At 39.7% G+C, this 14,774-nt stretch overlaps 1 protein-coding gene across 6 annotated transcripts in view; it reads right to left on the reverse strand.

Annotated features, from left to right (window-relative positions):
- Positions 1 to 14,774, reverse strand: part of EVC (EvC ciliary complex subunit 1) — a 49,451-nt gene that overhangs the window by 4,939 nt on the left and 29,738 nt on the right. For 3 of the 6 annotated variants that reach the window (XM_088163144.1, XM_088163148.1, XM_088163146.1), the window contains exons 12-17: positions 13,543 to 13,755; positions 6,107 to 6,216; positions 5,326 to 5,536; positions 2,638 to 2,844; positions 1,759 to 1,903; positions 762 to 867 (exon numbers count right to left, since the gene is read on the reverse strand). In XM_088163144.1, coding sequence (XP_088019270.1) covers positions 762 to 867; positions 1,759 to 1,903; positions 2,638 to 2,844; positions 5,326 to 5,536; positions 6,107 to 6,216; positions 13,543 to 13,755 — 992 coding nt within the window. The remainder of the gene's footprint in view (positions 1 to 761; positions 868 to 1,758; positions 1,904 to 2,637; positions 2,845 to 5,325; positions 5,537 to 6,106; positions 6,217 to 13,542; positions 13,756 to 14,774) is intronic. The other 3 variants (XM_088163145.1, XM_088163149.1, XM_088163147.1) reach the window with 2 other exon arrangements.

Here is a 14,774-nt window from a genome sequence, read left to right on the forward strand (position 1 = left end):
TCTCAATTTTGAAGAAACAGAATATCTAGAAAAATATAGCCTTTTTACAATGCCAAAACTGCAGCTGTTATATTTTTCTGGATAATAAACCAAGAGTTAAGACATAAAGTGATTACAAAAATATATCATGTAAATGACAAGCCATAGATATTTTTGTGACAACTTACTCCTTTTTAATTGCAGTGCTTTTCATCTGGACTTTAAGTTTCATTAAATCAGTAAATAATTCAATTTTATTTTTTATTCAACTAACATCTGAGGGATTCCACTCTAAATTTAGTGCACGTAATATTAATTTTCCAAGGCATTCACTGAAGCCTTCCTTCCATTTTGAGTATTTTTTGGGCTTCAAATATTTTCTCTTCATTATGGTTTTCTCCACAGCAAACTAACACTTTTGATGTTCAAAGTATAAAGGATAGAATGTAATGAATTACATTCAGCATTGGTTACCACCCTACATTTATGTTAAATTTGTTTTAAAATTTGGCATATATTTTGGCATTGTATTTCATTCTCTCTTTTCAAACTGCCTAGTTATAGTTCTTCAATCTGTAACTAATGACCATCAAAAAGTTTATTTAATAAGAAAGTAATTCTCTGAGATCAAAGGGCAGACATCATTTGGCAATAGCTATTTCTTTTCCATCAAAGACAAGTATAAAATGCAAACTCAAGATATTTATTCAGCTGGACATTTATGCAGATCTGCAATCACTCGCAAAGTTTAAATAGACAGCAGTGCTGCTGCCTGGTCTAACCTTTGGTGGACCGTGGATGACACATTTAGGAGGCCTTTGGTGTGTTTTTCTTTCAATGCCAGTTCATTCTCTTTATTCTTCAGTCTGATCCTTTCATTTCTTTCTGCTGAAATAATGTTTTTGAAAAATTTTCTGCTCAAAATTAAAGACTCTGAGATGTGACAGGCTTCATCACTAATTAATCCTGATTCTAGGTAGTCTTTCCAAACTTACTGCTCCTTAGGGATATCAAGTACTTCTTTACACACTCTGCCACTGTGATCTGCTACAAAGAGAATACTCTGTACATCATTTAGCTGAAATAGGAATGTCACTGAATTTCTGTTCACCTTCTTCTCCCACTAGGCTAACTGATTAACATGGAATTCAAAGCAGAAATTCTCTAAAACGACTTTGATGCCTTAAGCAAGAACTGTAATACCTAAACAAAAAATGCAATATAAAGAAAACCCTCCACTCAGAGGTGACTTATTCCTGAGAATGCCCAGCTTCACAAGATGTCCCCTCAACTGACAGGAAACTATTCTGGTAATTTTTACATATGCTCACACTCTGTGACTGAGTGCTTATTTGCTGGCCAAGCTCCTGGCTCTTGCCCCTGAAGTCCAGCCTGGCAGCAAGGCTTGGGCACATCTGAGTGATTGCATCACTCTTTTTAAATTAAACAGGAGGGAGTTGGATGGGTTTGTAACAGATCAGGGCACAAAACCTTCATCTGGGGAGCATCCAACCTTTTCTGAACACTCAGAGAGGCTGACAGACCCTCTCCTACCAACTGCATCATCAGGGACCAGTTACTGAATGTAGTCTGGGCTGGGCTGGGCTGGCTGTGCAAGGGGAGGCACTCTCCACCTTTGCTCTTGTGGCTGTGCCAGGCAGACTAAATTCAGATTTACTAGGCCAAGAGATGCCAGAAGAAGCAAAATCCTCTAGCCTCACATTAAGCAAAGTCACTTGGGAGACAGAATTGTCTTACAGCTGTCAATACCATACAAACCTTGTAAGGATTTCAGATGTTGAAGCTTTTTTCCTTCATAGCCTTCTGTGATTTTTCCTAATTGCTGGTAGTAGTTTTGCACCAGTCTATTGATATTATTGCTGGTCCCATACACACTTTCAACAGCAGATTCCACCAGTCTCTCCTGTATCACACAGTACAAGCCACAATTCATTTTCCAAACCCAAAAATGTTTTGATCTGTTTAAAAATACCTCATACCTAATTTGATATGTGCATACAAAATTGTGAATTTAAAATGTGGCATTAAAAATGGAGCAGACTGAGATACTGAAAACCATGCAACATTCCAACATGAAAAATTACAGCAAAATCTTTCTAATTTGCCTCATCTCCATCTGGAAAGGTGTAATTACCCTATCCATTCAATCTCTACAGCTCATTTTAATAGTCAAGCCAACTGCCAGCAAAGCAAGCTAATCTATGTGTAGCTCTGCTGTGACTTTCCATTACACAGAAAATCCAAATATTTACTTTGGAAAAAAAAATATTAATCTATGATGTAAGTTTTAATTTTATATAATTATTTATCTATGAATTAACATTAAGCTGTTAGTAGACAAACACTATTAATTAGTCACAAACCCTTTATCAATAGATAACCATCTCCATTTCTTTCGTCTTCCAGTTCCAGTATTTGACTTAATAGAACCTGTTTTGGCTGCTGTAGCAAATACTGTACTGCTACATAAGCATTAACTTGTAAATACTTTGCAAATTATGCTCAGTTTTAACACAGGTCCTAATGGTCTTCTGCTGATACTTCCAGGCATAGGTTAATGCATACATTAAATTGCTTTCCATCTGTGCAAGGTAGCCCTTGTTTTGTTTGGAAAACTGCTATTGACCAGTTCCATACCTTGAAGTCCTGTCCATCATCTGAACTCTTTTTTTTAGCTTCCCCTCGGGCATACTGCAGCAGTGTCTGCCCAATCACCTGCTCCATGTGCTGCTGAAGAAACTGAAGAGCTTCTTGGATTTCTGTGACTAGCTGCTGGTGAAATTCTAAATTGGTTTCTTGTGTTTCTTCCTCAAGCTTCTCCTCCTCTTCACGAATGTGGGACTCCTGGTAATCAGACAGTAAGACAGCACTGCCATTTAAATATGTTAATAATTGGAGTGAGCTTCGCTTTGAAAGAAAGTCCTGCACCCATTCAGAATGTTTATTATAATAATATAATTTATAGAGGAAGTTTGTACATTCATTTAATACATTTGTCTTTGCAACAGAACAGCCTCTATCAAGATATGTACAGTAAAACTTGCATCCTGTCCTATTAGTCACTTCTAAGTGATGTATTCACATATATGTGAAATATCCAAGTCCAGTAAGGGATAATTGTGGATGCCTTGATAAACTGCAGAGGAGCAAGTCAAGTACAGTTATGCACCAGTTTGTGTGGTCTACCTGAGAAAAACTTGGTTTGTTGGTACTTGGGAGTACTAATACCCTTGGGAATACCAATGACCCTTGGGACAGGTCACAAAGGTGTGTAATAACACTTGAAAACCACTTCCACAACAGCCTCTGGTGGTGAGTTCAAAAGCTTCTCGACATATTTCTTAATTTTGAACCTGCCATCTGATAACATTGCCAGGTACTCTCTCCTTTCATTAGAAACATGTGAAAAATGGTTCTCTATTCACATATTTGATGCCAGTTTTAAAACCTACGATATTCCAGAAGACACCTATTTTTCAGGCTGAAGAGTTCAAGTCCTTTGAGGTCTCTGGACCATCCTTGTCTTCATTTTTGTGCATGGAAAGTGCACACTTTTCATCTGAGCTATCTTCAGTGAACACTAGTATCTGCTTACCAGCATGGCCTGTTCTGTGATCCTTAAGTGTAGTAGTCTGCCATAGATGACCTTCTATTCTGTTGCTGATGTCTTTCTTATATACTCAGTTAAGGCTAAATAACATTGAAATATTCTAGGAGATGTGATAGTACCTATTTGATGCCTTCTTGGAAATACAAAATGCAAGTAGAAAAAAGAACATTCATCTGCAGAAATATTCTTATTAATGCTGTGTTGTTCTGACAAGTTTTACTTAGAGGTAAGATATATGTTTTTGAGAAAGTTAGAATGTCATTAAACTGTTTCCCATTTTTTGAGAGACTCAATGTCATGTAATTATGCCCAAGCTAGGATTCATGAGTCATTTTACATTCTATATTAAATCAATGGATAGACATGACATTGTCCACCAGTATAAAACCAGATCAAGCAAAAATTAAGTTTGGGTAAAACAACATAGTATGTCTAAAAATCTGGTGTAGTGTCTGTAAATTAACCTCTTCCTGAACTTACAGACTGGTTCTAGTTTTGGAGGTTGTTTGCAACATGTTTTTTCTCTCTTGAATTTTCCCAATTCCACACCTATGCCTCACTTTTTCAGCAGCAAGAATCTTACATGCATATTTTTAGGCACTTCCTTGTGAGATGGGTTTTAGCTGGACTTGGAAAGAGGCTGTAGTGGAGAGAGTCCAAAGGAACATTAATACCTGAGGACATTTCATTTTCATTAGGGAACCCCGTGATTGCATCCATTAATGCCTCCATGTGAGCTGAGAGGGAGTAGTGGAAAGCAAGAGGAATGCAGTGATATGCATTTGTATTTTATTATTTTACGTTTTATTTCTTCTGAAGGTTAATACGTTTTTCAGATTTTCAAACTTAAAAGAAACTGCTTTAATCGAAATTTTTTATATATGAAAATGGCAGGACACAGATTTTCCTTATTCCTCTTCCACATGGAGATTGAGGGTTTGTATTATGCAAATAAAATTTAGACAGGTACAGAGTTTTACCTCTCAGTTAATTACACAGCAACAGCCTGGAGCATAGAGCTGCAAAGTGTTTGATGGGTTCAAGCCCATCATGTGCAGCAGCAGTGGGCTGGGCAGAGCTATCACTGACACCTGCTGGAAGGGCTGTCTGAGGCTGAAATATGAAATGTGGTGTTGCTCTACATAAATAGCCAATGCAGGTAATTAAATAACCAACAACATTTAACAGATCAACACTAAAACCCAGCCACGAACAGATGTGAAAGTAACCTACGGGAACACCATGTCTAAAAATCCCTTAAACTTTGTCTTCTTGACCTACAATAGCCAAATAATTTGCAAGGATTGGGAATGGATGCTGATCTTCTTAGAGAGAGAGAAAAAAAGGATGAAAAATTACAACAGTATAGAAGAACTTGCTTGGTGTGGTAGGAGTAAGAATTTCTCCTAATGCTCCAGTAAGAACTTCTCACATGTATATTACGATTCCCAGCAGAATTAGTAGGAACTTCTCTTACTATGAAGCAGTGGCTTTACAGAAGTCCTTTATACATGTTGGCATCCTTGCCTTCTTGCATTAGTATTTTCATATAAATAAATTGATAAATAAGCTTGCTAGGATAACACGTATCACAGATGGCTACACACTCGATAAAAGCATAAAGGATTTTAAAATATCTGCCCAAAATACAACAGGCACACTCAGGCACAGCATATGAGAGCTCTGGAGACAATCCACCTGGACACTGTACCTACCACTGCCTTCTGTAACTGCCACTGGTCCTCATCTTGGCACAGGGAGGATCCCTTCTGCAGGGTATGTTGTTCTCTCAGCTCCTGAAGCGAGTTCTTCTTTCTGGACAGTCGCATGCGTGCCAGGGCTGCCATTCCAAGTCTTCGGAAGGTTAACCTTCTGAGTACTGAACACAGCAGAAGTCGGTGCTTTTGCAATATATAGCTAACAGACCTGTACAAAGGACCATTCAAAATCCATCAGTGAAGCTGCTTGCTGTTTTGGCACACCTGTGTTCAGCAAAGTCATTGTTTAAAGGTGACAGGAGTTATTCTTCACTCTGTGCAATATGTTTTTGTACAAAGCATGCCTTGGAAAGCTGCTCAGGTGTAAAGAATGGATACTGCTGTGTTACACCTCTAGTTCTGTCACAATGAAGTTAAATTAAAATGAAAACAGAAATAAAATAGTTAAATAACTATCTATATGATGCCGGAATGAACATTTTGTCTTGCAGAAAATGCAACTCCACTGTGACACAGGGAGGGCAGAGAGAGGCTGGTTCAAGACTAGAAACCACTCAAAAAACACAGCAGATACTCACAAAGCACACCAGTGACAAATCACATAAGACTATTTTTTCTAATTTCCAGGAGTCATGATATCTCTATTTTTAAAAATTTCTGTCTGAAGGTGCTAATAATCCCTCAACACTGCTTTCCACAATGTAATGTACACAAGTTTTTATCTGGGCCTGCAACAGTGAAGTTTTACCCCACTGCTCACTGATGAAACTGTGCTTACTCATCACTGAGGCATCCTAGCCTGCTCACGACGCCTTGAATGATCTTCTCTTGTTTCTCAGACAGGTGCTTTTGCATCACAGCAGACAGAGCATATTCCGTCATCCAGAGCTAAAAGCAGGGAAAAGAATTACAAATATAAGATACTCTGATTTCAGCCAGTCACTGCATAAAGAAACAACGGTTTACTTTGCTAAAAAAGTCATCCCTTGCTTTCAAAAACAAACTCATGCTGAATTAAAATTATTCTGCTTAGGAACAGTTTTTTCAATTACCAAAATCTTAAACAAAACTCACTGAAAATAAAAGCTTTGTACTATTTTGGATCAGCCCTGAGCTGTGTCTCCTACAGATTTTTTTGTTTCAAGAACAGAGGAACAAGAAAAAAATAACAATACTGGCAAAATATACTGCATTGACTCTTATCAGCCGCTTGCAGTTGGCTTTTTTTTTCTGTTTCTTTCTTTTCAGTAGTAAAGAAAGTAGTTTTTATTTTCACTGAACAAAATAAAGATATCATCTTCCATCAAACTTCTGTCACAGTAAACATTGCTAATAGTTGGAAATGGAGATTACGTGATTAGGTAAGTATTATATGGACTGAAAGTTTACAGCTCCTTCACGGTGATATTTAGATTGAAGAATTTAATCTTGAAATGAATTTTGATGGATTTGCTGTTAGACTGTAGACTTTTGAAGATACGGACTCAAGGTTTTGTTTAGTACGTTGCCAGTATTTAAGGAATAATAAGTCATAAGCTGAAATATTTGCAAGGCTCCAACTCTTACTGTAAGGTGAAGAGTATATTCTTGGCTACTGACAGCTGAATAAAAGCAGGTTACCTGCTGATGTATCCAGAGCCTTAAATTAAATATAATACCCAGGGTGTCTGACAGTTTCACTTTGTGTTCCAGCGTCATTCAGAATATGAGTGACTAAATTTTCAATTATGGAAGACAGTTAGGTTTCAATAGATCAGTATGCCCAGCAATGGATTAGATGTAATTAGATGCAACAAGAGATGTTGTCCTGGCTGCAGAAGGGGTGAAGCTTAGTGCGGTGTGGGCATATCTAAGCTGTTATTCTATACCACCCACATCATAAATGTGGGAGTGATTTTGGGGTGAAAATGAGCACACCCCTCAGAAGTGGGCACCATTTTGCCTATCTCTCTCTAGCAGGAAGGTGTCAGCATCAGCCCCTGCAATCCAGCCCCCATCACCACCCCTGCTCCCCTGCTGCTTTCTCTGGAACGCAGCTACAGGACTTGGTGCTGAAAGGACAGCAGCAACAATGCTCATCGACAGCAGGACTGCACCAACAGAGCTAGAGCAGAGGCTGCCACGGGGGAAGGACTGGTGGGATCGAACCCCAGTCCAGCTGAGAGGACCCCACTGACAAGAGCTGAGCTGAGCCTTGGCCAGCTGAGCTGAGCTGAAAGGAGGTGGCAGAATGGTTGGAGAAGTGGCAGCGAACTGCAGGACCAGCACAGTGAGGTGGGAGAAAGCAGCACAGACACCTGTGCAGAACTGACCCCAGCAGAGCAGTGGTGCAGCCTGACTCAGGGGATGTATTGGTCACTGGCTTCTGTTGTTTCAGGCTGGAGGGTGTGGGAAATGTTAGCCATGGGAGTTCCCTTGCCATCCTGCCTTTGTTCCTGATGGTCACATGGGCACTGAGTGGGAATGGTCTCCATATTACCTTTGTCTGGGGAAGCCAAGTGGACACGACCTACAATGAGAATCCACAATCTGTTTGTTTCTTCCCAGTGATGAACTCCATTTTGCTGGGTAAAACACCTTCTCTTTTCGTATACCTTTGCTATTAATATTGCTGTTCTTACTGTGCATTTCTTACTCTATGGCTTAGTGCTTTCAGTAAATTGTTATCTCAACAATTTTCTCTTTTGCCACTCCCTTACTGGAACAGGCAGGGGAAGGGGAATGGCTCATTTGCAGTTCAGTTTCCATCTGGTGCTAAAACCAGCACAAATGTATAATTGCACAATTGTTAGTGTTAGAAATCAGGTACTGGTACTGGGCCTCTCTGCTGGATATGAGTTTTTTCATTGGGAAGCAGTGATCTGTGCAGGAGAGAGACCTTCTCTGTGAGCACAGAATGAACTCCCCTGGGAAGTGCAGAGAACATCAGAAACCTTGTCATTTTAGGCTTCAAAATAAAAATGTATTTCTTTCATGGCTAGTGCCTTCTCTGTAGAATACACAGTGACACGTCTAACTGACCTCTCTCCATGTAGAAAATCTTACCAAAACACATGTTCCTGAGCAGGATGCCTGGCAAGGATGGGCAGGCAGTCAACAAGTGACAGATGGGAAGAGTGCAGCTGAGCATGAGGAGCACAGCCTAGAAGACTGCACAGCACTGGAGACCCACTAGGCTGCTCTCAACAAGAGCCTCAGATGTACCTGTGCAGCCAGATCTCAACTGATCTGAGTCTAGGTGAGTCTGATTATCACAGAGCACAGCTGAGCACAGTGTCTTCTCTGATTGCATGCTGCAAGCATCAAATTAAGGTCTATCAGGTCTCCAGGTATCATCACGACAGATGGCAAAGACTTGCTTCAAGTAATAATTGTTATCAGCAGTTCCCTTTAGCAGCTCTGTGGATATAGCTCCTAGTGTTTCACACCTCTCTGCACACAGATCCATCACATTGTGTACTTTAATGTCTCTTTCAGCAGTTAAAAGAAAGTCTGAAAATGACGTTTTGCTTTCTGGAAGTAATTTTATTTCCAACGAGAGACTGGCTGTAGTTCAGATGTGGGTTTCCATAATTTTTGGAGACCTGATTATTTACTGAGAAGTTGCTCTTGAAGAGCAAGTCAAACAGCATGAGGATATTTATCACCAAGAGACAGAACACAGGAGATGATATCTGAATTACAACTGGAATGGCAAATGATATAATATTGCAGCCAAGAACCCAAAATATAGAATCTCACTTGCTATCAGTATATCCTATCACTGTCAGTGATAACGACAGTGGCTTCTTGTAATTGTTCTTTATTTCGGTTTATGAAGAAACAGTCTAATTCTGTAGTAGTGAAGAGTTCCTTCTAAAGAATGAGCCATCTTTTCCATTAAAAGTGCATTTGAGGTAATCTGTATGCAGAATTTATAAAATGTCTCTGCACCTTCCTGAAACCAATGGGAAACTGAGAATACAGCATAAATTCCTCCAGCCCAAAGTTATTAAACTCAACAGTAAAAGTACCTCAGTCGTGTAAGTAGTAAGAGACAAGAGGAAAGGGAATTATGACACATTTATGATGAGAGGATAAATAAGGAAGATTGAAAGTTATACCAAACCAGTGTTTTGTCCAGCAAAAAGGTCATTAAGAAGATGATCAAGATATAAAGGAGAATCCGGAATAAACAGGATTAATTGAAAACAACACCTAGGCAGCTCACTGGGATGGGCTAGCAGAGCTGGGTATTTTCCACCTCCACCATACATGAAGACCTTAAACAGAGAGGCAGAAATGTGACAGCAGAGATTCTCTGGGAATACTGAGGCTGCTGGCATGTGGCTGAAAAACAGCAAAACAAGACAATTACTTCTTCAGGCCAGGTGGCAAGGTCAGGCTTTGTACTTGCACCAATACTCCAAAGTTGGGTCAAGTCACCAGGCACATCTCCAAGCTTTCCTGTTCTTGGGAATCGCCTTCCTTTGCTCAAAGATAGGTCGTATGGAGGGGACAAAATCATGCTACTGCACAGACTTAGTGGCTGGAACAGAGCTCAGGCTCTCTCATTCCAGCATTCAACCAGTAAAACTAGGGACAAAAGTATGGTAAATGGGGGAGCAAAGCTCTAGGGAAATGTCTGGATTCTTGAAGTGTTATTCCAATCACCATGAAAAAATAAACCAGAGAAAGTGATAAAAAGCACACCATGTCAAAACTGGTAAGCAGGTGCCAGTTGAGCATTCTGGGTGTCAAGCAATGATGTAGGAATGGATGGAAATCTCATTCTATTTCTGTTCTGTAGGTTTCCAAACATTTTGCTTCTTGGTCATTACAAGATCTTCTGAAGCACTGCTGAAGTTAAATATTACTCTCTGGCAATAAAGGTGAGGAATATGCCTCTCCTTTCTGTTTTGACATCTTTAGCACAGATTATTCAGGGAATGAAAGTGATTTCTCTGTTTCAGCCTGTAGATGGGGTGCAATGCACACTGACTGCCAAGTGAGTCTAAGCCTGGTCCAGGAGCCTGCTCCCTGAAACTGCTCTCTACAGAAATCGTGAGTTAGGGATTATGTGGGAAAATGCTCAAAATTTATTTTCATTAGTCATTTATTCCCAGCCTCACTCATATCCTCAAGCCTACAAGGCAAAGTTATATATGAAACTGATGTTTTTCTTTTCAGTTGTAGAGTGATTCTTTTCACCCAAAGAACATCATTTTCCAGACATGTATAAATGCTAGGAAAGATCATCTAAAAAAAAAGGTGGTTCAAGTAAAAGGGAAAAATGTCTTTTAGAGCCACTTTGAAAAGCACACATAAATACCCTGGTGAAAAATCTTCTGGTGTCAAGATTTCCCAAGGCAGTAAAGCAGGTGACTGTGTAATTCTCAGCATAGCATATTTATCAAGAGGCAAATGAAAGACATATCTCCTGCTGAAAAATGCCTGACAATTTAAAAGGCTGTCAATATGAATGTTGATTTATGGATCTTTTGTCAAACCCAGAACCCTAACATCTATGGGATCTCCCAAGTGACATAATAAGTGGGCACAAGTGTCCAATATCTCTTCTTCTTAAGGTGGAAACCAAGTGCTCCTTTTTGTAGGATGCAAGTGTCAGCTTATTGCTTAAATGTTCATGCTGCTTTTTTATAGTAGGAAAGGGAAAAGAAATGCAATTTGCATTTGAACATAATATAATGTGTTGTGATGTTTTTCAGACTCATGAAAATTTGCCCGTCTAGCTTTGGTGGAATAGCTATCTCCCAGCACGCTCTCTTCAGAGATAAAGCAGATTTTTCCAGTTCAAATCCTTTCCAAAAAGCCACAAGCATTAAGTTAAAAAAGGTACTTAGGCTCCTGCACAGAATATTGTCTTGAGGAATCATAAGATGAATTTCTCACTAAGAGAAACTCTTATCTCTTCTTGGAATTTATCCTGCAGAATCACTTGTCCTTAGGACAGCTCTGCCACTCAGGAAATTTTTGTATTGAATAAAGCCCAGCTGCAGTGCTGGTGAGTCAGAGACCAATGGGAGAGCTCTGTCATTGCTAAGTTAATTCCTCTATAGCTCTATACCTCAGTAATTACTGTTAATGATGTAAGCAAACCCTTTATTACTTTATTTTTTAATTTTTTTCCCAGCTAGTCATCTGCTTTCCATTATGCATGCTAGGGTACACAAAGTGATGGAAAGTCAATTTTCTAATTTAAATAACCTATGCTTGGGCATGAACCAGAACACCTGAATTCACACACAATGACTCTGTCACACAAACTGCCCAAAGACCTATTATCTAGCATCTGCATGCTGGAGATGAACTAATCCTTTAAATCGTTTGAGAAAAATTCCCAGGCTATTGTTTCTCCACTCAACCGTGTGCCCAATGATTGCAACAGAGGAATGTACAAAGAGCATTTTTGGACCGAAACATCAGATTTGAGATGTCCCCACTCTGTGGTGAGTCTCTTACTTGTTAAACACATCCTCTTCAGCCCTGAACAATGGCTGAGGTTCAATGGGACAGTGGAAGGCCCACAGCAGAGGTGCCCTAATGTGCACTCTGACATGACATTATTCTTAAGTTGCACACCAGAACCTCCTGCTTCTCTGCGGTTTTTTTATGACAGTGAATAGCACCACATTGCTTAGGGCTCTGTGTGCTCTGAGACGTGCTTGTGGTTTACATACCAGATCAGGCTGCTCAGGCCATGCACATACAAGGACAGGCAATTTGTGCACCCTTGATGAATGTGAAAATGAACAACAAGATTTAAACTTGACAACTCAATCTTTGATAAAATTCTATCCTTGATAAAAAGGGGCAAAATAATTAAAAAAAAAAAAAGGAGGTCACACATTGTTTCATTAAACACTGAAGGTACAGGTTTGCCAAAAACAAATGCTAAATGCCAGCCAACAGTCCTGGAAAATACTGGAAATGTAACTAAGCATGTGAGCAGAGCCACTGGCATCACTGGTTTTATCCCAAGCACAGTTTAGTTTAGTTTGCCAGATAGCCCTGCGACACCAAAACAGAAAAATAGAATTGTTTTTCAAAACAGGTCAGTTACAATAAAGAAAATATTAAAAGATCAGGGAGGTGCATGTTGCATAACTCCAGATTAAGGAAAATATAGAATAAAAAAAGGAAATGTCTTAGAATTTTCAATGAAAAATTTTACGTTTGTATTTCCAAGGGTGTTCTAAACCCACTGGTTAGCAAACAACTCTACCAGATTTAGTAGGAAGCCCACTGTGATTTCCTGAATCACACTGTTTTACAGTAGAATCCTAAATATGAGTGGGTGAAAATGTTGAACACCTTAATGCATTTTGCAATAATTAGGGACTTGCTCCGTACCTCATTAACTATGCACTGCATTGTCTAGGCACTTTGGAGAACGAGGGCAAGGGAAAATACGATTCCACCAGTGTTTAAGAAATCTGCCAACCTTTTATTTAAGAAGCTCAAATTACTCTATACCTTGCAGCACATACTTAACATTTAGGAAAGGACACACCTTTGAATAAAGAAGGTCTTTCTTTGGCTAAGCTGTGTTACAGGCAGTGTTAACAGAGACATAGCACTGCATGAATAAACCGAGGGTATATTTGAGCCTCAGACTGACGCTAAAGACATCTGTCTCAGCATTTACTCTTGTTTTCTCCTCTGGTGTCAATGCCCCCTATGGGGGGCACACACAGAGCAGGAAAGCTGGATGTGTGTTTTTTCACCTTTGCAGAGCAGAGTAAGTTTATAAAAATATGTATCATATGTTTTCAGTTATTATAGCATTAATATATAAAAATTAGTTGGAAGTCTTTATCATTGCAAGGCTTCCTTGTCTGTAAACCATATTTATGCAAAAACTCTCCAAACAGACGTGGTGAAGGTTTTTTTAAAATGTTTCTGTGGATGCCAAGAGTTGAGGACATCAGAGAGCAGCCTTGCCAGAAAGTGTTTATGTGCTGACAAAGCTGTCAAACACTGTGGACAGATGTTCAGTAATTACTCTCTGACTCCTCTATGCAAGCTTACATGCACAGCATACACATTCACTCCGTTCTGCTGGTAAAACTGCTCCTCCTCAACCTAGAGCTGTGTGTGGACCAGGCTGTATATATATACACTAAACACTCCTCACAGGTAAGTATTCTAATAAATTTTTTCTGTATCTCATTTTTTAGACACTGAGATCTCAAAACATAACATGGATCTTACTTCTTTTTCTTGCAGTAGCTGTTCCTGGAAAAGCTTCCAGCGTCTCTGGTGGTGGTTCTTCCATTTCTCCAGCTGAGGAACCAAATTCTCCTGCCATTCCTCTTTCAGAAGCTCACATTCTCTTACAGAGAGGCTGGTCACTGCAGGCAGGGTCTGAAGAAACAGGTCCGTCACCAACTCTGCTAAGGCATGGGAAGCCTTAGAGTACAGCTCCTAACAGAGGGACAGAAAAGGACAGAGAGAAACAAGTGACAGAGTGAACCCTCAGCCCTTTGGAGCCGTTTCCCTGCATGTTCCATGACTGATGCCAGTGAGGGAACCATGTGAATACACTGGGCTGGTGACCAAATCCTAGAGCTAAAATCCAATGCCACTAAGGCTTGAGTTAAAAAGATTGGGTTTTGTAGATGGAACAATTTAAATGTTTTGGTTAAAGCTACACAAGGCATTTAAAATGCAACAGTGGCAATAGCACGTGAGACCCTGTGCCCTAACCGTTGCTCACATGTGATTGCAGTAGAAAAGAATGTCTGTTTTACTGGCTATGGTGATGTGCTATAAGAACACCTACTTTGAAAGTTGCTGTAGAAACAATCTGGCACAACACCTCACAGGCATATTTTCTCAAGTGCTGGTATGAAATGAATGAAGAAAGAAGGAAGAGTTAAAAGGGATGGTATGGCCTTTAGCTAGATAAAAGTGACATTAGTCATGTCAGTAGCTGGTATTTCAAAGTATGACACTCTTCAGTGCCTGAAGAACAAAATTATTCAAATTCATCCTGATGCAGAATAGTTACAAGTCTAGGAAAACAAATATCTTCTCGCAGTTTTAACAAAACTAGTCCCATATGAACAGTTTCTAATTGCTGAGGCTGTTTCACTCACAAGAAGCTTTGGGGTGATTTAGTCAGATGGCATCCAAGCTAAAAACTGTTCTAGTTTCACTGTCAAATACACAGTGATGTTAGGAGCTGTGTTGGCAAACTTAGTGCCATTTGAGATAATTCCTGGGGAGAAGAAGTGGGGACAGGTAGCTTTCCCAGCTGAAAAGGGAACAAAACCACACTGGAAAGTCACATGGACACTGCAGTATTCCTGCAGGATGAGGAGCTATTTTTGTGTGAGCGCCGCATGATGCTACCAGTTCAAAAAGCTTTACTACCTAGCTGGACTTGCTTTCATTACAAACCAGTGTTAAACCTCTTGAAAAGACATATATTTCTTTCTTTT

This window comes from Sturnus vulgaris, chromosome 4 (assembly GCF_052056855.1).
Source record: "Sturnus vulgaris isolate bStuVul1 chromosome 4, bStuVul1.hap1, whole genome shotgun sequence".
In the NCBI taxonomy this organism is placed as follows: domain Eukaryota; kingdom Metazoa; phylum Chordata; class Aves; order Passeriformes; family Sturnidae; genus Sturnus; species Sturnus vulgaris.